Below are 24,093 nucleotides of genomic sequence, written 5' to 3' on the forward strand. Positions count from 1 at the left end.
GTTAACCCCACCCATATCGATCATTGTAACTGCACTAAATAGGGCTGGAAATGTTGGATGGAATACAGAATGGGTGTTGCACCAACCCTGGAGCAACCATTTTATTTCTTAGGAGCGCTTAGATTAAGTAGACAACTATGCCCGCGAGTGCAGATAGCCCTCGCTTGCAAGCTGAAAGAGAAAAAAGTCCCCTCTCCACCTGAATCTAAATCCACCATGTACAATTATGCTTGTGAAGTAGTGACATTATCCAGCTGCAGGTGTGAAGTGGGGCTTGCTTGTTTGTAGGCTCCCTCATAGATAGAACTCTGTAATAATAATAATAATAATAATAATAATAATAATAATAATACAGGTATTTATATACCGCCTTTCTTGGTCCTTATTCAAGACTTTGTTCAAGGCGGTTTACATAGGCAGGCTTATATAAATCCCCGTAGGGATTTTTACAATTGAAAGAAGGCTCTATCTTTCAAGAGCCACAACAATTCAGATGTTTCGTTCTGATCTGGCCTCCATCCTGGCCTCCATCCTCCCACGCTCAGAGCAGATGGAAATAGTTCGGCTCAGCTTGTCAGCTGCTTCAAGGTCGCACATTGCCAGTGGCCTCGAACCGGCGACCTTGTGGATGTTACCTTCAGGCAAATGGAGGCTCTACCCTCTAGACCAGACCTCCTGCCCATCTGACACTTCCTGTACTTCCTCTGACATCCAGTAATCCCTTGACTTTCAACCACTTGACTTTCATTGCTTTGCTCTTGCAGCTGTTTTCAGTTATAACCACATTTCACATTTTGTCCACACGCTTTTCTCTTTTGTCCAATATTAGCCAACCCTCCACAACGTTCTTTGTTGTTCTTACATTTATTGTTCTTTTATTTCTATTTATTTAGGTCTTGCATGCATTCACATGCGTTACATAGGTATTTATTTATGTTTTTTGCAAGCTAAGGCTCTGCTTTGACATTCCTCCATTTCTGACTTCCTTCCATGCTCTGATCCCTAACCAGAAGAAAGTGCCAGGTATTGCTGTACTTTTCTTTCTGTGCTAAGACATTTTTCTTTCCACATTGGAGGGCTGTATTCATACCAGCAATCTTGCCCCTTCCCTTTCAGCTAGAACTGGTGCAGTCCAGGATCAGTCCAGGAAAAAAAAGGCTTTTCCTCCTTGATTCTGTTACACATAAACAGATCCTAATACTTGCTGAATGTACAGGTGATTTTGTTTGCATTTCTTCTTCTTCATGGATTTAGGGCTGTTCTGATGATTAGATCATAAGTGCCAAAATTCTCACATTGCAAAGGCTCTTCTGCTACAGCTTTGTTGACATGCATGAGCGGTGATCCTGGAGTGGAGTCCCTCCCCCGCAATGCAAAGAGAAGGAAGAAGTCCACCTCAAGGCCACTGCACTGTTGCGCCAGCCAGCCAGGAGGAGTGTTTGTAATTGCCAAGGGTGGGGGTGGTATTAATAAGAAGCACGTGTTTGTCCTCGAAATTGGACTCTCTCCAGGACTCATGGTTCACATGAACTATCAGGTGAAAGTCACTTCTGCTCACATTACTCGCTGGACTCATGATGAACCCATGACCCAGAGTTGGAAGAGTTTCTATCCCTTTACCAATCCTTTAAGTAATCCTGTTGAAGTTTAAACTGAGCACGTTCAAAAGCAGCTTTGGCTAGTCTATAGCTTGCAATGACAGGGAATAACATTTCTCTATCTACCCCCTCTATCTAACCCCTGCTGATTGGGTAAGAGGCACTTTTTCAAGTGGGTGCTCCTTTTTTTTAGCAGGGGGAGAGTAACTGGCCCACCTCACCCCAGCACTGCCTGTTCTAGTGGCTGTCTGCTGGTATTCATTTGCATCTTTTTAGATTGTGAGCCCTTTTGGGACAGGGAGCCATTTAGTTATTTGATTTTTCTCTGTAAACTGCTTTGTGAACTTTTAGTTGAAAAGCAGTATATAAATACTGTTAATTAATTAACAATACCCCCCATGAGCTATGAAAAAAGCAGTAGCTTGCTCACTGGCCTCTTTGCCTGAGCTGCCAGCTTGCAACTTGATGAGAGCAAGATACCTGCCTTATACTTCAGGTAACAACTTCCGGAGATCTGACAGAAAGCACTGTAGTCCTCAACTGTGGTGTAACTAGAGGGGGTGCAAAGCACTAAGTTCTGCAGGTGCCTGAAAGCACCATGCAAGCGGCACCTCCCCTTCGGAGCCATTCCGGGCAGAGAGGTGTTCTGCCTCCGTTTTGCTCCCCCCACCTGGAATGGCTCCGAAGGGGAGGGGGAGGTGCTGCTCGCATGGCCCTTTCAAGCACCTACAAAACTTAGTGCTTTGCACCCCTTCTAGCTATGCCACTGGTCCTCATAGCTTTGCTGAAATAAATTGGTTTGTTCCATAAGACACTTTGCTATTTTACAGAATTACTGCAATAATTATTGGAGGAAATGCATGTGGAACACTGGAAAGATGCTTGCTAATGCATGCATATTGACGGTTGTTTTAATTTGGATTGCTACCTTTGGATCCAGCTTTTTCGGGAAATTAGCCATTTGGAAAATCCCACAGGGCCTTGAGGGGGGGGGAAGCAGACTTGAGGCAAGAAGCTGTGGTGAAAAAACAGAAGGTAGGAACACAATGATGAGTGTCTCCCCCTGTTGCTACATTGTTGAAAATTGTTGAAAATCTCCCCTCCTGGAGTTGTGTTTCCCAAACCCAAGAAGCCATCAAGGCTTTGGAACACATAGTTGTGTGTGGCATGTAGTTAGACCCCCAAATAGTTTCAGCAGGAGAAGAGACACATTCATGGCGGGCAGGTCTCTCAGTGGCTTAAGAATTTAGTAGAAAATTAAAATTGTTGCTGTTCTCTGTAAAACCTGCAGTGTGGTGTTAGGTTTCCATTGCAATGTGTTGCTGCGTGTATCTGAGAAGACTAGATTAGACACAGGCCCCAACTGGGAACAATTGGTCCAATTGCCTTAAAGCCAGCCCTGAGATTAGTGAACTAAATGGACTCTTGGTCTGATCCATCCGGGCTTTTCTTGTTTTTTTAGCCTGCAGCTGAACGAAGGAAAGACCGATGTGGCTGGGGATGGGAGCAGATTGGTCGTCCCCCTTCTGTGTCCTCCTCATTTGACTCATCCAGGGCTTGGGCAGGGGTGGTTCCTCTTCCTCCCTCTGACCACATACTTAGTGTCCCAAAGACAAGGCCTGAGTGAGTTAGCAGCAGAAGTGGAATCAGACGTGTAGAGGGGAAACACAGCCTTGACTAATTCACTCCCTTCTTTCTCTGCCCTCAGCTCCAAGGGAAACCTGAATACAAGCATAAGCTCCACAGGGATACATTGAGTGGCAGCAGGGAGGGTTGTGCAGAGATCGAAAACAGTGCCAGAACCCATCAACTCCTTTCCAGACAACTCCTGGTTGCCCAGGCACCAAAAATAGATTTTGAATTCCCTAATTATCTGGATAAAAAATGGACAGATGGCTACTACTACTACTACTACTACTACTACTACTACTACTACTACTACTACTCCAATGCATTAGACCAGGGGTGTCAAACTCATTTCATACAGAGGGCCGAGAAGCACACTTGCTGAGGGCTGCAAGTGATGTCATTAAACAGGAAGTTACTTCCCGCCTCTGTTTTCCAAACGTCCCTCTTTTCTATGCCTCCCAGCCCTTTCTGCTCTGCTACTGTCTGCTGGCCACTATCTTTGGTCTTCCAAGATCTCGTGAGATTCCTCAAGCTCTTGGGTTCCAAAATCTCACAAGACACTGGATCAGCATTGGAGGTCCCCAAACTTTGACCATGCAGAGCTCTGCAGCTACATCTTGAAGAGTGTCCAGAGATGAAGAGCTTCCATGGGCCAGATCCAACCTGCAGGCTTTATGGTTTCACCTGCTTCCCCCCCACCCACGCGCTTTAGTCAATGTCCAATGAATTTTGATTACTGATGTTATCCCAATTAATCTTTACTATTTGGCAACTGGAACTTTAAAAACTTAACAATGCAATCCTGGATACAACTATGTGAAGTCATCAGTCAGTTGAAATATTGCAGCACAGGAGTTTAGGTAGGATTGGGCTGTGCAAGACTGAAATCCAAGTGTTGAGTGGGTAGAATTCCAGTCTTGAGCCAGTCTGGCAGTTCTTCCATTCTAAAAGTATGACTTTTTTCTCTGTCTTTCTTTCTAGGTATACTTTCTCCATTGTTTTCAGTTCTCCTCTGGATAGCGGTGGCCATCTGCACATCTCTGCTGTTCTTCTTCCCTAAACCTGTCGGCATTCGGCCATTTCTGGTCTCCATCATGCTCAGGTCTATCTACACAATTGGCCTCGGGCCGACATTGATACTTCTTGGTGCTGCTAATGTAAGTCCTTTAAAAGCCCCTTCGAATGGACTTGAAACTATCACCCTGTATATAAACTTGGCTGTGTGTCTGTTTTTTCACATTCCTCTCGCACAGTGGGAAAACCGAAGCTGCTTTCTGTACAGATAACCTGTTTAATTTCAAGTCTCATTAACATCAGTTTAAACCAAGGCAAGGGCATACACAGTGGGGCTGCAGCCATACTGTAAGGGCCCAACCCTATCCAACTTTTCAGCGATGATGCAGCTGTGTCAGCAGAGTATGTGCTGCGTCCTGTGGTGGGGGGGGGCAGTTGCAGATGCCTTTTCAAGGTAAGAGGAACATTTGTTCCCTTATCTTTGGGCTCCAGTGCTGGTGCTGGAAAGTTGGGTAGCACTGGTCCCTGAGACCTGCTTTGTTCCAGCACTTTAGCAGTCTGCCCTTCCATGGTGCAAAATCAGACCACGCACAAGTATTATTTAAAAATGTTGATAAAGCCCTGAAATGGAGATGTGACACAGTTCTCATGGACTTACCTGGGATTTGAGGCACTGCCAGATAAGCTGTGGAGCCCCTAAAGGAAGCTGCTCTGGCTGCCAAGATGATTGCTGGTGCAGTCAATAGCTGCCTGTATTCATCCACCTCCCAAGAAATGGGCATGTCTAGGTTCAGTACAGTAATGTAGCTGAGGGAACCTTGCCCCCATCATGGTGGAGTGGTGGTTTTCCACCATCTCCACTCGGGGGTGGGATTGACAGCTCTTACCGTTCAGCCCACAGATGCACTGCAAATTCGGCCCTCCTGCCTGCCCTGGCTCCCATATGGCTGCAAACGGAGCATTTCCAGGGCCAGCGTCAGACATGCACGGATAGGGGGTGTCTGCTGTGGAACTTGCTTCTGAGTAAATGTGCATAGGCTTACACTGTAAGAAAGGTACAAAAACACAAGCTTTGTGACTCTCTGATATTATTTTCATCCTAAATTGTTAGTTTTTCCATGCAGCCAGTTCCAAAAATGGTGGGAGGTCACCATTCATTAGTTGTTGTCTAGCACCAAAAAAAGATCTTAATAGTTTGCCAGCTCCATAGACGTGAATCATATTATAACCATGCACATTTTGTAGAGCAGGGGTGCTCACACTTTTTTGGCTCGAGAGCTACTTTGAAACCCAGCAAGGCCCGGAGATCTACCAGAGTTTTTTTTTACAATGTTCGCGCCATCATAACATATAACATTTATGTGTACAATGTATGTTGGTGTACCTTGAGCCCCACTGAGTATAACAGGACTTACTCCTGAGTAGACATGCCTAGGATTAGGCTGTGAGGCTGCAATCCTAGCCACACTTACCTGGGAGTAAGCCCCATTGAGTACAATGGGCCTTACTCCCGGCGTTTCCTCCCAGAGGCACCTGAAGGGGGGGTCGGCACTCTGCGATCTACTCATTTTGCCTCGCTATCTACCGGTAGATCACGATCCACCTATTGAGCACCCCTGTTGTAGAGACATCAGGGAAATGATAACTCCAAAGGTATATTTCATGTTGATGTTGTTTGCTCTTTGGAACCAGACAGATATTAATGATACAAAAGTATCAGAATGGAGCTTATTTTAGCCATACAGCTAAGAAGAACCTTTAGCTTTTTAAGTTACGCCGAGGGACAAAACTAAAAGGGCAGGGATGCTGTTAAATATTCATTATTTTACTGTGAGCCACCAAGTCCACCATCTAGTGAACTCAATTAAAGGGGAAATGGAATACACTGGAAAATGTCTGCTTATGTAAAGATGTATTTAATACATTTCTGTGCCACCATTTCAAGTGCATCTCCTCCTCTGGGGAAGACCTGGAAGTGACATCACGACATCACATGACCGTGTTACATCACTGCCTCCAGGTGCCAGGGCAGTCTGTTACAGCTCTGGGTATAGTTCACATTCTCAGGCACAAGATGTAACGCTCATTTTTCTTTTCTGCACTGCTCCCCTTCAGCTTTGCAACAAGATTGTATTTTTGGTGAGCTTCGTTGGGAACCGTGGCACGTTCACCCGTGGATACAGAGCGGTCATCATGGACATGGCATTTCTCTACCACGTGGCCTACGTCCTTGTCTGCATGTTGGGCCTCTGTGTGCATGAATTCTTCTACAGCTTTCTGGTGAGTCTTTCTCTGGAAAGGAGCAGGCGCTGTCAAAACAGCAAGCGCAGTGGCCTGCACAGCGGGCTTTGAGCACTTCTGAAAACCAAGCCAAACTGTGCAGCTTTTCAGCAGAGGAGCAACTGTTCAAGCTAGATCACAGTTTGCATTTCACAACAGGAAGCCTAAATTTGTATAGACTCAAGAGGGAATAGCAGCCAGTTTTAGCTCCTTGCCTGCATGTGTGTTCAAGCATGAGTTGCTCACAGTGATGTGACATGTTTAGCTGTACAACTGGCAGCCCAATCCTAACCTGCGCTGGCACAGTGAGGCCACATGACCTGCACTGTATCCACTCAAGGTAAGGGGATATTTTTCCCCAGCCTGCCTTCTGGGGCTCCTTGGATCTGCGCCAGCTATTTATCTGGCACAAATCCAGGAAGCCCAGTGTAATGCTGCAAGGCCAGAGAAGGGTGTTAGGATACAGCAAAGGCCTGCTTTGCCAATCCTGCCCCCTCCCGGCCCTGTCCCACCTCCATTCTGCCCTGTCCGACCCAAAACACCCCCTCCCCACCTCCAGGAAGCTCTCCCACCACCCTCTCCCAGCCTCTGCATCACTCGTTGGCGTACTTACCTCTGTCAATGACCATGCCTTTGGATACAGCCAGTGGGGCGGCGCTGCCTACTTGCACTGTGTTGCTAACCTGCTTTACAGCATGAGGCTTCTGGCCAGTGCGAGGAGCACTGTGCCAGTGGAGCTTCACGTTCAGATTCCACAGTGAGTCTTTCTAAGTGTACATCTCAAGATCCTAAATGAAGTGGCCCTTACAGGTTTGTGGGTAGTAAAAGCCTTCAACAGCCCTGTTGACTACAAAAGGACCATTCTAGATTTAAATGTATTGTAAACTGCAGCTTCAAGTCTTACACGTGTATACGTATTTCCATCATAATAATTATTATAATGATTGACTATATGATACAAATATAATATTATTTGTAATATCAGTATTACTGTTATTCTTTAAGCTTGTATTTCATGTTTCTTCTTAATCAAGAACTTAAAGCAGATTGTGCTTATCTGTATCCTTGACTTCTGCTTACAGAATGTCCTTCTTTGTAGAACACAGTGTACTGTATGTGTATTAAAAGTTGGGATATCCTGAAACGAAGTCATCATAGTATTAGATCAGATCACCCTTGCCCCGCAGCAGGATAGGGCTGCTACCTTAGGCAACAGATTTGGGCCACCATTAAAGGAATGGAAGACAGATGGGTCTGACCAATGAACTCAATCCAGTGGAAGGTTTTGCTTTGAAAGCCCCAACTGAGAACTGGGCTCCCATACTGAAATAAATGGTACTATTCATTTCAGCAGATCTTCAGCCAGAGCACTTACTGGTGTGTCGTAATACATGTCTGGACGGAGGGGACGCTTGGACTGTCCGTCTCTGGCACCAAAACATGTCAAGCCGGCCCTATATCTAAGCTTTACTTTGCTACAGACACAAGTCTTGCATTTCTCAATGGAACAGAACTTTTGCATTGAGCATGTACTTGTAATGAAATCTGTCCCTTGTGCAGCTCAGTCTTTGGTGTAAATTTCTTGGCAATCACACCTGTGGCTAACTTCAACCTTTTCGGTGTGTTTTAATGTACACTGTGTGGTAGAACTAAATGAAGGGTGGAGCATGTCAGAGCAATAGAAGGTGCAAGCAATAAAGATAGAGTTCTCTACCGATAATGAAAAGAAAGGCAAGAATGCTGAAGTTTAAATAGGATGTGAGCTTGGCCACAAGTATATGAAAGGGCCTAAAGTAAATTGCCTTGAGTCTGTCTGCTCAGGTGTTTATTATCTGGCAAAAGTCATTTCCTGGTTGGTAGCAAGTTTGACAACCACACTGTCAATGAAAAGGTTTGAGAAGTAATCAGTAACTAATAACACAGGCCAACACACATTTTGCTTCCTTAAACGTTATACCAATTCCTGGGTATATTTGGGGTGCCGATTCCAAAAATGGTATCTGTTTTGCCCTATCACGTCTAGTTTTGGAGACACGGCATAGCCTCTTTAGTGAATGGTTCAAGCAGCTTCCTCATGAGGAAGCCTACACCATGGCTTCCTCATGAGGAAGCTGCTTGAACCATTCACTAATGAGGCTATGCTATATCTCCAAAACTAGACGTGAAAGGGCAAAACGGATGCCATTTTTGGAATCGGCACCCCAAATTCATATCAAACCACCATAAAGTTTGGGAAAAGCTTTTCTGACCCTCAATTTTGTAGGCTTGTGTAATTAATTACTTATGGGCTTGTAACAAGGATTGCCTGGTATATCCAGCAGAGCTGCCTGGTCCCCTTCTTTGCAATGCAGGGGATCTGACTAGCTACAGCAGGTTAAGCTGTTGCTTCTCTTACCATAACTGAAGCTAAGTCACGCTGCCTGTTTTGCCGTAGCTATTTCTGCATTTCAGGAGTGTGTGATTCATTCATAATATTGTAATTGTAAATATTCCCTAAATTATTACACAATTGGCTATTATGTGAGTAAAGCCTTTGCTTTTGTCATCAGTTAAAAAAACTCACTTCTTATTTTTCTGAGTAGTGCATGGGATGGCTTCCATTTTTTGATACGCTCATTTGCTGTCAGAGATGTTCCAGAACCTACTATAAAGTGATGAAAATCACTTGAGAATCGCATCTTTCTTTAGAGCTCGTGAGATGTTAGCAATGCGTACTTTAAAGGAAGACTATTTCTGAATATAATGGAACTCAATTGCTTACTACCCCTCAACTCTTTTCTCCTACAAGCTCTTGGGAAACAACTCTGTTCTGAAATGAAATATTTAATGGGCTTCCAGAATATTCTTCTTTTTCTTGTTTTATAATTCTTCAACTTTGTAAAATGTTAGCAGCAACTGTTACCCTGCAGATGCCTGATCTCATCTGATCTTGGAAGCTAAGCAGGGTCAGGCCTGGTTAGTACTTGGATGGGAGACCACTTGGGAATACCGGGTGCTGTAGGCTTATACCATGATCTGGGAAGCTAAGCAGGGTCAGGCCTGGTTAGTACTTGGATGGGAGACCGCCTGGGAATACCAGCTGCTGTAGGCTTATACCATGATCTCTGAAGCTAAGAAGGGTCAGGCCTGGTTAGTACTTGGATGGGAGACCGCCTGGGAATACCGGGTGCTGTAGGCTTATACCATAGTCTTTCGAGACTGAAGGTTGCCAACCAGTTCGTTTTAAGATCAAGGGCATCTTTAAAACAAATTTTTTTTTCAGATTTTGCGTTAACCCATTCAGTATGTGCAAGATACACAAAGCCACAAATTTTATAGTTTATTTCAGCAATCATGTTTGCTAGAAATTTACTTTCACAGCCCAATCCTAACTACCCCCCCCCCCCACGCAGCCATGCCATACACATACTGTGTATCCTATGGGGCACAGTCACAGGATTCTCCTCAAGGTAAAGGACCTTTTGTTCCTGTACCCTGGGGCAAGGTCCTCTGCTCAAATGGGTCTCCTCGGATCTGCGCCAGAACTGAGGATGGTAAGAGAGAGGGAAGAGGAGAAGGAACAGGGACAAGAACTTGGCGCTTGCCTGTAGTGCCAGGATCTACCCCTGCTTTCCCATTCCGCATCCTGTCTGCTCCTTCTTGCTCAGACACTCTCCTGTTCCTCCCCATTCCTCTCTGAGCAGAACCTTTGTTCTGCTGTTACATAACATAAGAACATAAGAACAGCCCCACTGGATCAGGCCATAGGCCCATCTAGTCCAGCTTCCTGTACCTCGCAGCGGCCCACCAAATGCCCCAGGGAGCACACCAGATAACAAGAGACCTCATCCTGTTGTAAAGCTTAATTTGGATTGCAAAAGAATAGAACCTGAGAGACTCGAGATTCTAACTACATGTTGTTGTTGTTTATCAGAATATTTGTATACCACTTTTCAAAAAGAAAAAAATCTCAGTGCAGTTTACATAGCAATTTCATGCCTCTCCTGAGAGTGGCTCAGAATTAGGTACACAAAAGGCCCGTGTCTCACCTGTCATTAATTAGATCTGATCCTCTTTCTGCAAACCCTGCTGACTGTAAAACAATGATAAAAATATTATTCCTAGAGGACTCCGATGTGGGAGGATTTACTCACTGACTCAGCCAGCCAGCCAGCAATGATTCATTCATGTTTCAGTAGTAACTGTAAACAAACATCCTGTAGTTATGTATTCAATTTTGGGATAGTGGAAATATTCAAAATTACTATTCTTCCCCCCCCCCCCAGTTTAGCTCTCATAAAGCACAAGCCTATACGTGCCTACTTAGAAGTATGTCCCGTTGTGTTCAGTGGGACTTGGTTCCATAAAAATGTGTAAAGGATTGCAGCCTCCCCACCTCCACATCTGTAGGGTCAAACAACATTAAGCAAGTGGTCCCCAATCTGTGAGGCACAGTTCCCAGGGGCGGTACAGCAAATGTGCAGGGGCAACACATTTGGCACCCAATGCAACCCTGAAAATAGTACGAGACTATAGGACTCGTAATAGGAGTCTCAGCTTAGTGGGCAGAGTTCTGTGTTTGAAGTTTTAGCTGCTGGGAGTGCCTTCCTGCCCTGAGACCCCCATTTCAGGGTCACTCTGTGTTCTCCAACCCAGAAGTAACAGGCAATGACATCATTGCGTCTCATGTCATTCCCACTTGCAGGTTCTGAGCACCTTTACTGACCTTATTGACAAACCCCTGGAAAGCTTCCAGGAAACCCCAAGCATCCCCGGAACACAGTGTGTAGACTGTTACAGTTCCAATATGTTGATATGATTTATCTCTGTGTGTATCCTTTTCTCCTAGTTATTTGACTTGGTGTACAGAGAAGAGACTCTGTTGAATGTTATTAAAAGTGTTACGCGGAATGGGCGCTCCATTATCCTGACTGCAGTCCTGGCTCTTATCCTTGTCTACCTCTTCTCCATTGTTGGGTTCTTGTTCTTGAAAGATGACTTCACTATGGAGGTGGAAAGGCTGAAAAATAGAACGCCTATTGCAGGTATCGTTCTTACCACCAGAGCAAAATCCTTTCAAGAATTCTCATGGATTATTCTTTGATATATAACGGACTCCCATTCAGAGCTGTTACTGGTCAAATGAGAACAGGATATTACTGGATAGATAATAGAGTGCAGGTCATCTTTTCTCATCCATGGTTTGACCATCTGCAGATTTGACACAACACGGATGGCCACTGTGGGTGGCCACTGCCATTATGAGTGGCAGAGCAGCAGGCAGGCAGTCTCCAGGGATTAGAACAAATATTTCCAGGTCATGTCCCTCTCCCTTGGTCACCCCGGAATGCAGCACAGAAGTTTGTAACAGGGATGGGAACTCGAGTCAGACGACTCAAGTCCGAGATGCAAAAACAAATGTTTTCCCCTGACTTGTGCAGACTTGAGTCACCTGCTTCGATGACTCGGGCACTGACTTGAGTCTGAACACACTAACTTGGCATTCGTCCCCACCTGTGCAGGCTCGAGTCTGTGTCTGGGTGTGCGGGTGTGCTTGCCTTTTTTTTTGCAAAGACCTTGTGTGAATTCAGACCGGGTGAGCAGCAGGGAAGTTCCACCCAGGAGATATGGAAGGGTTAATTTTTTGCTATTGCATCAAGTGGGGGGTAGCAGGCTCTCTTCTCCATCACAGAAGGAACCGATGGTCATTGGATGAAGAATGGGCAGTCTGATTTGTTTCTGTGGATGAGGTAGGACAGAAGGAGGAACTTGCCTTAGAATTGGCTGGACAACCAGGGAGAGGGGAAAAATTGGCTGGACAACCAGGGAGCCGCCTTGGGTGCCCTTCGGGGAGAAAGGCGGAATATAAATCAAATAAATAAATAAAAAGGAGGCGGGGAAGCAGTTTTTAGTATCTGTTGGGGGTTCTGGGAATGGAACCCCTGTGGATGCTGAGGGTGGACTGTATTATTTCACTTGCATCATTTTGCCAACTTTGTCCCTTCTAACCTTTCTTTGCCGCACAGGTTCCTAAGGCAGTAAATAGTCTGTGATGCACAGGGCAAAATAGGCGTTTGATAAAATAAAGCTGATCTAGACGTCGATTACTCGCTTTGGAAATGTTAAATTAGTGTTTTACTCAACTCCATACATATTTACAAATGAGCATCAAACAGTGTTTTCATCCTTGAAAACTCCTAAGTATTCCAGATTCAAGGAGTCAACCCGTCATCTCTGTGTCCTCGTCAGCCTTTGTGAATAATTTAATGGTTTTTAAAGCTGACGTTATTTTCATATCTGACGGTTGTTTCTCGCTTTGAATATATTTTGCCCTAACTAGATGGAGCTCTGTTTGATGTCAGTTCTTTAATTTAGGGGAAAGCAGCAGTGAAATGCCTGTGATATATTGTAAATGTGAACCACTGGAATATTCGTTACCCTGATGGCTTCGGGCTCTTTCCTCAATAATGTTCTGATTTGTTTCTTTGTTTCTTTCAACATGGAACAAGCAATTCAGGAATTTATCAGTTTAATCACTGCTGGAACATATACATTCAAAAAAAATTTAATTAAAAAAAACAGTCAGTTAATTTCCTATATTTGAATGTTGGGGTTCAAAACTAATACTAGTTTTAAGAAGAAAAGCATTGTTTCAAGCATTCATAATAAATGGTTTCCTTAGATATTAAAATAATTAAATGCTATTTAATGAATATTACTGAGCAAATCAGAAGTTGAGAGATACTAAATATTCAGGCTATATAATAAAAATGAATAAAGAGAATGTATCTGCAGAATTTGCAAAGCATTTGAATTTGTTTGCATAACAAATATCCAGGCTTAGCTTCTAAACATTGACTTTCCAGCATATCTATGTCCTGAATTTGATTTGCATGATATACTTAGCAGATATTTTTTGCAGCAAATCACCCATTTCCAACTTTTGGTTTTATCATCTGTCAGATAGTGGCACAGTTCCTACCACAAGTTTAACAGCAATGATGGGAACATGTGTGAAAGAAAACTGCACTACTACAATACCAGCTATACAATCAGGTTAGTAAAATATCCACAAAACATTTTCTGTTCCAGAAAGCAAGTATCCATTGCTGAATTAGGGCAGGCCAAGATGATACAGAGAATGTCCTGCATTTCGTATTCTCCCCCGCCCCTTCCCACAAGGTAACATCTGTTCTTTTAAAAAAGCAAGGTGTTATCACATTAATAATTTATCTGTATTTGTGCCATTTAACTGGCTACTGCTTTCAGGGTTGGGGGATACTCTCAACATGGTGATGTCACATTAGGCATTTTCTTCACAAATAATGTGGAATTAGGCAATTTCACATTAGGCATTAGGCAGCGGTATCAAACCTAAGGCTCGGGAGGCAGGATGCGGCTCCCAGCAACACCATTGGCTACTCTCAGCTACTAAGTTATGCTGGGATGTCACTACTAAAAAGGGCAACCCAACTGATAACAAAGCTGTCTTGAAAACATGATCAAGATTTGTGTATTTCTCCTCTGTCATTTGCAGCTAATGAGTTCCTAAGTGATAATAAAGTGCTTGTTTCTGGTCATCACCTGCTTAATGACATCACTTTCAGGCCTCAGCAGGCATCATGAATGCTAACTTCAGCCCACTGTATGAAATGAGTTTGACACCTCTTTGCTAGACATTACTGAGAGAGTGTCAAAGAGATGTGGGGCTGATGAATTTAGTGGGAGTCACACTTTGTCTTAATTACTAGTTCTGCCCTTAGTAGATGTTTTGTAGAACTTTGGAAAATGGCCATCACTCAGTGATAGAACACATACTTTGGGTGAGGAAGATCCCAGGTTCTGTTCCTGGGATTTTCAAGTATGATTGGAAAAGGCCATGCCTTAATCCAGGGGTGTCCAAACCCCGGCCCGGGGGCCACTTGCGGCCCTCGGGAGTTCTCAATCCAGCCCACGGGGAGCACCCAGTCTCCAATGAGCCTCTGGCCCTCCAGAGACTTGCTGGAGCCTCTGCTAGCCTGATGAAACTGCTCTCAGCATGAGGATGACTATTCAACCTCTCACCTGAGCTGTGGGATGAGGGCTCCTTCCACTTCTTGCTGTTTTACATCTGTGATGCAGCAGTGGCAGCAAAGGAAAGGCTGGGCTTGCTTTGTGTAAGGCCTTTTATAGGCTTTGAGCTACTGCAAGACCGTCATTCATTCATATAAGTTCCATCTCTAACAAATTCATTTATGTAAATTTATTCAAATTTTAAATGTAAAGTAATTCTTTTTTCCCAGCCCCCAACACAGTGTCAGACTGATTATGTGGCCCTCCTGCCAAAATGTTTGGACACCCCTGCCTTAATCCATTGGTTCCCAAACTTAATGGGATCACGCCACCCCTGTAGCCTCTTCTTTCAGCTCAACTGGGCACCAGTTAGAGTAAATAATAGCTAGATGGGCCAATAGTCTGACTCAGCACAAGTCAGCTGCACATGTTCAGAACCATGCATTTTATATCTATATCGCATCCACAGATGAAGAAGTTGATGAGGATGGAATTGAAAGAACATGTGACACTCTGCTCATGTGCATTGTGACTGTCTTGAACCAAGGCCTGAGGAATGGTGGTGGAGTTGGAGATGTGCTCCGAAAACCTTCCAAAGATGTAAGCATTTTAAGTACAATATATGCTGTTGCTTCATGTCTCTTGCGTGTGCATGACCTGTTTAGAAAACATGGGGTATGACCCATCCAAAGATAAGCACAGTTAAGTCCTATTTACGAGGACTTACTTAAGTCCTTACTTAAGTCCTACTTACGAGGACAAAATACTACTCGTATTTTGATATGAGAGATTTTAATTCCTGGAGAATTAAAATGTGCTTACCTTTGGCTAGATCGTGCAATATTCATTTGAAAAGCTGTCATTTTCAACAAATCAGGGATTTATTTTTCTAAGTATCGAACAGACAACTTAGCTCAGTTAAGTGAACACAACTCAGCTGTGCAAATCTACATCATTAAAGAACATAAGAACATAACAACAGCCCCACTGGATCAGGCCATAGGCCCATCTATTCCAGCTTCCTGTATCTCACAGCATCCCACCAAATACCCCAGGGACACCAGATAACAAGAGAACTCATTCTGGCACCCTCCCTTGCATCTGGCATTCTGACATAGCCTATTTCTAAAATCAGGAGGTTGCGCATACATATCATGGCTTGTAACCCGTAATGGATTTTTCCTCCAGAAACTTGTCCAATCCCCTTTTAAAGGCATCCAGGCCAGACGCCATCACCACATCCTGTGGCAAGGAGTTAAACAGACCAACCACATGATGAGTAAAGAAATATTTTCTTTTGTCTGTCCTAACTCTCCCAACACTCAATTTTAGTGGATGTCCCCTGGTTCTGGTGTTACATGAGAGGGTAAAGAGCATCTCTCTATCCACTCTGTCCATCCCCTGCATAATTTTGTATGTCTCAATCATGTCCCCCCTCAGGCGCCTCTTTTCTAGGCTGAAGAGGCCCAAACGCTGTACCCTTTCCTCATAAGGAAGGTGCCCCAGCCCCGCAATCATCTTAGTCGCTCTCTTTTGCACCTTTTCCATTTCCACTATGTCTTTTTTGAGATGCGGCGACCAGAACTGGACGCAATACTCCAGGTGTGGCCTTACCATTGGTTTGTACAACGGCATTATAATATTAGCCGTTTTGTTCTCAATACCTTTTCTAATGATCCCAAGCATGGAATTCGCCCTCTTCACTGCCGCCGCACATTGGTTCAACACTTTCATTGAGCTGTCCACCACCACTCCAAGATCTCTCTCCTGATCTGTCACAGACAGCTTAGAACCCATCAGCCTATATGTGAAGTTTTGATTTTTTGCCCCAATATGCATGACCTTACACTTACTGACATTGAAGCGCATCTGCCATTTTGCTGCCCATTCTGCCAGTCTGGAGAGATCCTTCTGGAGCTCCTCACAATCACCTCTGGTCTTCACCACTCGGAAAAGTTTGGTGTCGTCTGCAAACTTTGCCACCTCACTGCTCACCCCTGTCTCCAGGTCATTTATGAAGAGGTTGAAAAGCACCGATCCCAGGACAGATCCTTGGGGCACACCGCTTTTCACCTCTCTCCATTGTGAAAATGGAGTTAAAGTTAAAGCAAAACTTTGGTTCTCTGGATTGCTACCTGCCGGTGGCATAACTAGAAGGGGTACAAAGTACTAAGTTTTGCAGGGAGCCTCACCGCAGTGTGCAAGAGGCCCCTCCCCTTCCCCTTTGGAGCCATTCCAGGCAGTGGGAGAAAAACGGAGGTATATGCTTGGCTCTGAAGGGGAGGGGCTGCTTGCACACTGCGGTGAGGCTTCCTGCAACACACTCCCACTAGCTACGCCACTCTACTACTTGGCAACTCTAACTTTAACATGAGTCTGACATAGTGTGCACAGACAACCTGCTGGTTGGCAGAGAAGAAGAGGGGGTAAGCACGGTCCACAGAAGACTTCTGTAGACATCTGTAAGGCCAGATCCCCCTTGTTTCACTGGTTTGTCCAGACCTATTAATCTCCTTTAAACTAGCCAGGTAAAGTGAATAAGAACATAAGAAGAGCCCTGTTGGATCAGGCCACAGGCCCATCTAGTCCAGCTTCCTGTATCTCACAGGATGCAATAGGATATTGCAGGAGGTCTGGTCTAGAGGGTAGAGCCTCCATTTGCCTGAAGATTCCACAAGGTCGCCGGTTCGAGGCCATCGGCACCGTGCGACCTTGAAGCAGCTGACAAGCTGAGCCAAGTTATTCCATCTGCTCTGAGCGTGGGAGGATGGAGGCCAGGATGTGAAACCAGATCAGAAAGAAACATCTGAATGTTGTGGTTCTTGAAAGACAGAACCTTCTTTCAACTGTAAAAATCCCTACGGGGATTCAAATAGCCTGCCTATGTAAACTGCCTTGAATAAAGTCTTGAATAAAGACCAAGAAAGGCGGTATATAAATACCTGTATTATTATTATTATTATTATTATTATTATATCACAACCATGGCAGAGCATCTGGATGGATGTTAGGAAAATGTATATAAAAATTCAATATTGTGAGGCGCAAATCTTACATAACATAGGTACATTATTGTCATTCCAGGAGCCCCTTTTTGCTGCTCGCGTTGTTTACGATCTCCTGTTTTATTTCATCGTCATCATTATTGTCCTGAACCTCATCTTTGGAGTCATCATTGACACGTTTGCAGATCTCAGAAGCGAGAAGCAGAAAAAAGAGGAAATCTTGAAGACAACCTGTTTCATCTGCGGTGCGTGTTGAAAGCTGTAGTAAAGTATCAGGTTAGGGAAAGCAATTTTTGGAAGCACCTCTCATAAGATTTGCAATACCCTGGATTTCTTTGCAATGGTAAACCGAACGACCAGATGGAAAAGGGGCTTTCCTTGTTTGTGGTTTCCGGAAGCTGAATTAGATTCATGCTACCTTTACTACCATTAATATTAACCCAGTTTTATGCCACATGACGTAATACAAATTTGTAAATTTCCTATTTGTATTACGTCATCACTTCTGTTTAAAATTAGGCATGTCAGTAAAGTACTCTTAACTTTTGCATGAATATTTCTTGGTGCAGGGTAGTAAAATTTGGGGAAAAAAGAGAGGCTATGCACATTGACTTGTGAATTGTTCTCATTGCTTATAGGTATTTAAATGGCGTTTCTATTACATGATAGTACACAAGATACTACTTAATGAGTATAATTGAAGTAGGAATTATAGTTTTCAGAAAATCTCTTTTACTGGAGAGGTGAATCTTGCACTATCAAAACCGTAGAATCTACTCACACTGCTGCAATTAAGATTGTTAAATTTGGTCATTGATTGTCCATAATATGCCAGCATGACAGTTTTGTGGATTTTTCACAGTTCATACATGTTAACATGTATGTTAACATGTTAACATCAGGAGCCGGAGTCCCTTAGGCAGTTCATGGCTGAACACAGTCACGTTCTGGCAACTCCTGCGTCGCCGCTGGAACCAACCGTATTGGCTTCTGCCTTTCCATTGGACCATTCCAGCGACGTGGAGAGGGGGGATTTGCTGCATGGGTAACAGCCTATCCTCCATACCTTCTTTACCCAGGCTTCGCGCACTGGAGAGGACACTCCAACTTCGCCATACGGCGTCGGCACAACACGGGAAGCAGCAGTTTACCGGTTATAAGTCTTTGCTCGATTGGCGTAGAGCATGACGCCAGGGGCTGCTTCCGACGGTGGGAGAGATCATTGCATCTCATTGGGCAGCTACCGCCCGCCTTAAGCTGGGCAGTCCCCAGCCAGTAAGGTGTTGCCTCGCCACGGTCCGTTAACCTCATGGGGTGCGTGGGGTTTAGGGTGAAAACCGACAAGCGGATCGACAACTCCGCACCATGCAACAGAAAACAGAAAACTACTGCCCTAAAGCTGGGCACCTGGAACGTTAGGACAATGACACCTGGCTTCTCTGATGACCTGCAAGAAATAGACGACGCACGCAAAACAGCTGTCATCGACATGGAGCTGAGCAGACTGCAGATGGACATCGTCGCCCTTCAAGAGACTAGGCTGCCAGATTCCGGATCTGTCAAGGAGAGAAATTTCTCATTTTTCTGGCAGGGAAAACCACCAAACGAAACCAGGGAACATGGCGTTGGCTTTGCGGTCAGAAATACCCTGCTGAAATCCATCATCCCACCTACTGTGGGAAGTGAAAGAATTTTGTCCCTGCAGCTCCAGTCATCAGCAGGACCTATCACTCTCATCAGTGCTTATGCACCGACTCTGTCGTCTCCAGCAGAAGCCAAAGACAAATTCTATGATGACCTGGCCACCACTGTCAAGAAAATCCCTGTAAAAGAACCATTGTTCATCCTCGGCGATTTCAATGCTAGAGTTGGTGCTGATAACAGTTCATGGCCCACTTGCTTAGGTCAGTTTGGCACTGGGAGGATGAACGAAAATGGCCAACGCCTGCTAGAGTTTTGCTGTCATCACGGTCTCTGTGTCAGCAACACGTTCTTCAACACAAAGCCCCAACATAGAGTCTCTTGGAGACATCCAAGATCAAAGCACTGGCACCAGCTCGACCTGATCCTCACCAGACGCTCCAGCCTTCCCAGCATCAAGATCACACGCAGTTATCATGGTGCTGCCTGCGACACTGACCACTCCCTGGTGTGCAGCAGAGTGAAACTGCAAACAAAGCGACTGTATCACACGAAAAAGGAAGGAAGACCTCGCATTGATACCAGCAAGACCCGGGATCAGAGAAAAGTGGAGGAATTTGCACAAGCGCTTGAGGAATCTCTTCCAGGCCCGGCCGACGCAAACGCATCCAACAGATGGGAACATTTCAAGAATAACGTTTACAACACCGCCTTGTCCATATTCGGCAAGAAGACCAACAAGGCGACAGACTGGTTTGAAGCCCACTCTGAGGAGTTGACACCAGTCATTGAGGAAAAGAGGAGAGCTCAAGCAGCATACAAGGTCTGTCCCAGTGAGCGCAACCTGCAGGTCCTCCAAACTGCTCGCAGCAAAGTCCAACAGACTGCCAGGAGATGTGCTAACGACTACTGGCTCCAGCTCTGTTCCGAGATACAGATAGCAGCTGACACGGGCAACATCAAGGGGATGTATGATGGTATCAAGCAGGCCCTAGGTCCAACACAGAGGAAAATTGCCCCTCTGAAGTCTGCCACAGGCGAGGTCATCCAGGATCGGGCGCAGCAGATGGAACGCTGGGTGCAGCACTACTCTGAGCTATATTCCAGAGAAAATGTAGTCACCGAAGAAGCACTGAACAACATTGAGTGCCTGCCTGTACTGGAAGAGCTTGACAGCGAACCAACCCTAGAAGAACTTCACGTGGCCCTGGACTCCCTTGCCTTTGGCAAGGCACCTGGAAAAGACAGCATCCCTGCTGAAGTCCTAAAATGCTGCAAAGAGATCATTGTCACTGAGCTGCATGAAATCCTCTGTCTCTGCTGGAGAGAAGGTGGAGTACCTCAAGACATGAGGGATGCAAACATCATCACGCTGTACAAGAACAAAGGTGACAGGGGTGACTGCAACAACTACCGCGGCATCTCTCTCCTTAGCGTTGTAGGAAAGCTGTTTGCCCGAGTTGTACTAAAGAGGCTCCAGGTACTTGCAGAGAGCGTCTATCCAGAATCGCAGTGTGGATTCCGAGCCAACAGGTCCACCACTGATATGGTATTCTCCCTTAGACAACTGCAGGAGAAATGCAGGGAACAACGACAGCCACTCTTTATAGCCTTCATAGATCTCACAAAGGCTTTCGACCTGGTCAGCAGAGACGGCCTCTTCAAGATTCTCCCCAAGATTGGATGTCCACCCAGGCTCCTCAGCATCATCAGATCCTTCCACAAGGACATGAAGGGCACTGTTGTCTTCGATGGCTCCACATCAGACCCTTTTGACATCCGAAGCGGAGTGAAGCAGGGCTGTGTTCTTGCACCAACCTTGTTTGGGATTTTCTTCGCTGTCCTGCTGAAGCAGGCCTTTGGAACTGCAACAGAAGGCATCTATCTCCGGACCAGATCAGACGGAAAGCTCTTCAACCTCTCCAGACTGAGAGCAAAATCCAAAGTCCAGCTGAAATGTCTGCGTGACTTCCTCTTTGCCGACGATGCAGCTGTCACTACCCACTCTGCCAAAGATCTCCAGCAGCTCATGGATCGTTTTAGCAAGGCCTGCCAAGATTTTGGACTGACAATCAGCCTGAAGAAAACACAGGTCATGGTTCAGGATGTGGACTCACCTCCCTGCATTACAATCTCTGAGCATGAACTGGAGGTTGTCCATGACTTTGTGTACCTTGGCTCAACGATCTCCGACACTCATTCTCTCGATGCCGAGCTAAACAGGCGCATCGGTAAAGCAGCTACCACGTTTTCCAGACTCACAAAGAGAGTCTGGTCCAACAAGAAGCTGACGGAACATACCAAGATCCAGGTCTACAGAGCTTGCGTCCTGAGTACACTTCTGTACTGCAGCGAGTCATGGACTCTTCGCCCACAACAGGAGAGGAAACTGAGCGCTTTCCACATGCGCTGCCTCCGACGCATCCTCGGCATCACCTGGCAGGACAAAGTTCCAAACAACACAGTCCTGGAACGTGCTGGAATCCCTAGCATGTATTCACTGCTGAAACAGAGACGCCTGCGTTGGCTCGGTCATGTTGTGAGAATGGATGATGGCCGGATCCCAAAGGATCTCCTCTATGGAGAACTCGTGCAAGGAAAGCGCCCTACAGGTAGACCACAGCTGCGATACAAGGACATCTGCAAGAGGGATCTGAAGGCCTTAGGGATGGACCTCAACAAGTAGGAAACCCTGGCCTCTGAGCGGCCCGCTTGGAGGCAGGCTGTGCAGCATGGCCTTTCCCAGTTTGAAGAGACACTTTGCCAACAGTCTGAGGCTAAGAGGCAAAGAAGGAAGGCCCATAGCCAGGGAGACAGACCAGGGACAGACTGCACCTGCTCCCGGTGTGGAAGGGATTGTCACTCCCGGATTGGCCTTTTCAGCCACACTAGACGCTGTGCCAGAACCACCTTTCAGAGCGCGATACCATAGTCTTTCGAGACTGAAGGTTGCCAATACATATGCCACATATTAATGTACTTTCAGATATTGCTGGATTGGGCCAGTAAAAGAGTTCTCTCATCTGTGAATTTCAGCATACACGGAGCTGCAACATTTAAGGCTTGTTTGCTTTCGTATTCAGAATTCTGGGTTTTTACACGGAAAACTTTTTATCTACTTGGCAAAAACTTCATCTGTCAGAGTATAAATTGTAAAGAACTGTCAAAACTTCCCTTAATGAATACAATGCAGTTCAAAATGAGTTGGACTTTGAATTAATATTTCTACTTGATATTTTTAATTTGAGGTAGTTGAATGCGCCTTTCTTGAGAGACCAGGCAAGGTGGCAGATGCTCCCTGGATACTGAAGTCCGCAGGCGGGCAGGGTCATGGTGCTGCAGTAACTTATATTGAGACTGTGCCAGGTCCTCTAAAGGTCATGCCATCGTCCCAGCCTCCCAAACCCAAAGCCACTTCCAGTACACATCAGCAAATTTCAGTTGCTTCAGGGAGGTGTCCTGAGGTGCAGCAGTGGTTTCCCGGTCACGTCTTGGAGGCCCTCTGAAGCATGGCTTTGGCATTCATGAATGTTCAGATCCATGGATGCTTCCACTGATAAGGAGGAGCCACTGCACTTCAAAAGTTTGTGTGCTTTCTATTAAGCTAATTTTTTATATGTGCAAGGAAGATAAGTGCAGGTAGGGTGATGGAGACAGTGAAATATTGTGTGTGTGTGTGTCTCTCTCTCTTTTCCACAGGGCTTGAGCGAGACAAATTTGATAATAAGACAGTTTCATTTGAAGAGCACATAAAGTCAGAGCACAACATGTGGCACTATCTCTATTTCATCGTTCTGGTTCGAGTGAAAGACCCGACGGAGTACACCGGTCCTGAAAGTTACGTGGCTCAAATGATTACGGTGAGTCAGGTTCGGTCAGAGTTGTGCAAGTAGGAGATAACCCTTCAGGTATGGCAAGCCTGTATACTACTTTAACTGTGGGAAGCCTTCATCTATGTAGCTACAAAGACATTTGAATTCATTTGCAGGAGCATTTGGCAAAGGCCAAGTCCTGGACCTGATGAAAAGATAAATGCAAAATTCAGTGACTATCAGGGTCATCTTCAGCAGGTTTCTCCGATTTGCAAGCCAAACCAGAATCAGGAACCCCCCGATCACAGCTTCAGCTGCTACTTCTTTGTCCTGCATTACTGGGGTGCTGTCCCATTACAAAGGACCCACAGCCAAGCAGAAAAATAGAGGTCTGAAAATTAGCCCCTTTCCCCATTACTAATATGAGGAAACACTGGCAAGACTATAGAGGGCCATTGTAATAATTTTCATGTACAATAACTATCCTTTCTGGACATCACAATAATTTAGATTCGCAGGGAATCAGACTCAGCAGGAAATCAGACTTCATAGAAAGTTGAATGCATCTTCATCCCAGTTAATCTGGCAGTTTTCTTGGGATTCAGATGGGACAAGAGGAGGCCTATTTAATTTTCAGTTTTGCTTACAAACTCCAACTAGCTACAAAAAGATCAGCAGCAGAAACCAAGAGTTGCCTTTATCATTCTATATCCTAAGTAAATTCTTCTTGGCAGGATACAGAATGAAAGCCTAATTTGTTAAAGTCAGTTGGGACTTTGCCTTTGAACTTAGTAAGATCAGACGTTTCATCATGATTATTTTAATAGTAATGATCACACCTACCCTGATAATCTTTATCAGAGGACTTTGCTGCCTTGGTTTCAGAAGTACAAGACTGATATATATTTTAGTCATTAGCGGTGATAGTATAGCCATTTGATACAATATAGCATTGAACATGAATGTTTCCACATCGGAAAGCACTGGCGCCCTCCATATCCACAGGGGGTAGGTTTCTGCTGCTATCATGGAAACCATTGATCGTGGTGAACCTACAAGAAGCGGTTCATAAATTCTCCCCAT

The 24,093-nt window shown here is 45.1% G+C and overlaps 1 protein-coding gene, 1 long non-coding RNA gene and 1 pseudogene across 4 annotated transcripts in view; 2 read left to right on the plus strand and 1 right to left on the minus strand.

Annotated features, from left to right (window-relative positions):
• Positions 1 to 24,093, plus strand: part of ITPR2 (inositol 1,4,5-trisphosphate receptor type 2) — a 215,222-nt gene that overhangs the window by 170,341 nt on the left and 20,788 nt on the right. For all 3 annotated transcript variants that reach the window (XM_066633900.1, XM_066633901.1, XM_066633902.1), the window contains 7 exons: positions 4,209 to 4,384; positions 6,357 to 6,521; positions 11,350 to 11,545; positions 13,464 to 13,556; positions 15,022 to 15,152; positions 17,637 to 17,802; positions 22,898 to 23,058. In XM_066633900.1, coding sequence (XP_066489997.1) covers positions 4,209 to 4,384; positions 6,357 to 6,521; positions 11,350 to 11,545; positions 13,464 to 13,556; positions 15,022 to 15,152; positions 17,637 to 17,802; positions 22,898 to 23,058 — 1,088 coding nt within the window. The remainder of the gene's footprint in view (positions 1 to 4,208; positions 4,385 to 6,356; positions 6,522 to 11,349; positions 11,546 to 13,463; positions 13,557 to 15,021; positions 15,153 to 17,636; positions 17,803 to 22,897; positions 23,059 to 24,093) is intronic.
• The window catches only part of LOC136657200 (uncharacterized), a 49,858-nt gene that overhangs the window by 9,137 nt on the left and 16,628 nt on the right, over positions 1 to 24,093 (minus strand). Inside the window, exon 3 of the long non-coding RNA XR_010794742.1 lies at positions 5,129 to 5,285. This is a non-coding gene — a long non-coding RNA (uncharacterized lncRNA). The remainder of the gene's footprint in view (positions 1 to 5,128; positions 5,286 to 24,093) is intronic.
• Positions 9,406 to 9,525, plus strand: LOC136657827 (5S ribosomal RNA; annotated as a pseudogene).

The sequence above is a fragment of the Tiliqua scincoides genome, chromosome 7, assembly GCF_035046505.1.
Source record: "Tiliqua scincoides isolate rTilSci1 chromosome 7, rTilSci1.hap2, whole genome shotgun sequence".
NCBI classification, from domain to species: Eukaryota; Metazoa; Chordata; class Lepidosauria; order Squamata; family Scincidae; genus Tiliqua; species Tiliqua scincoides.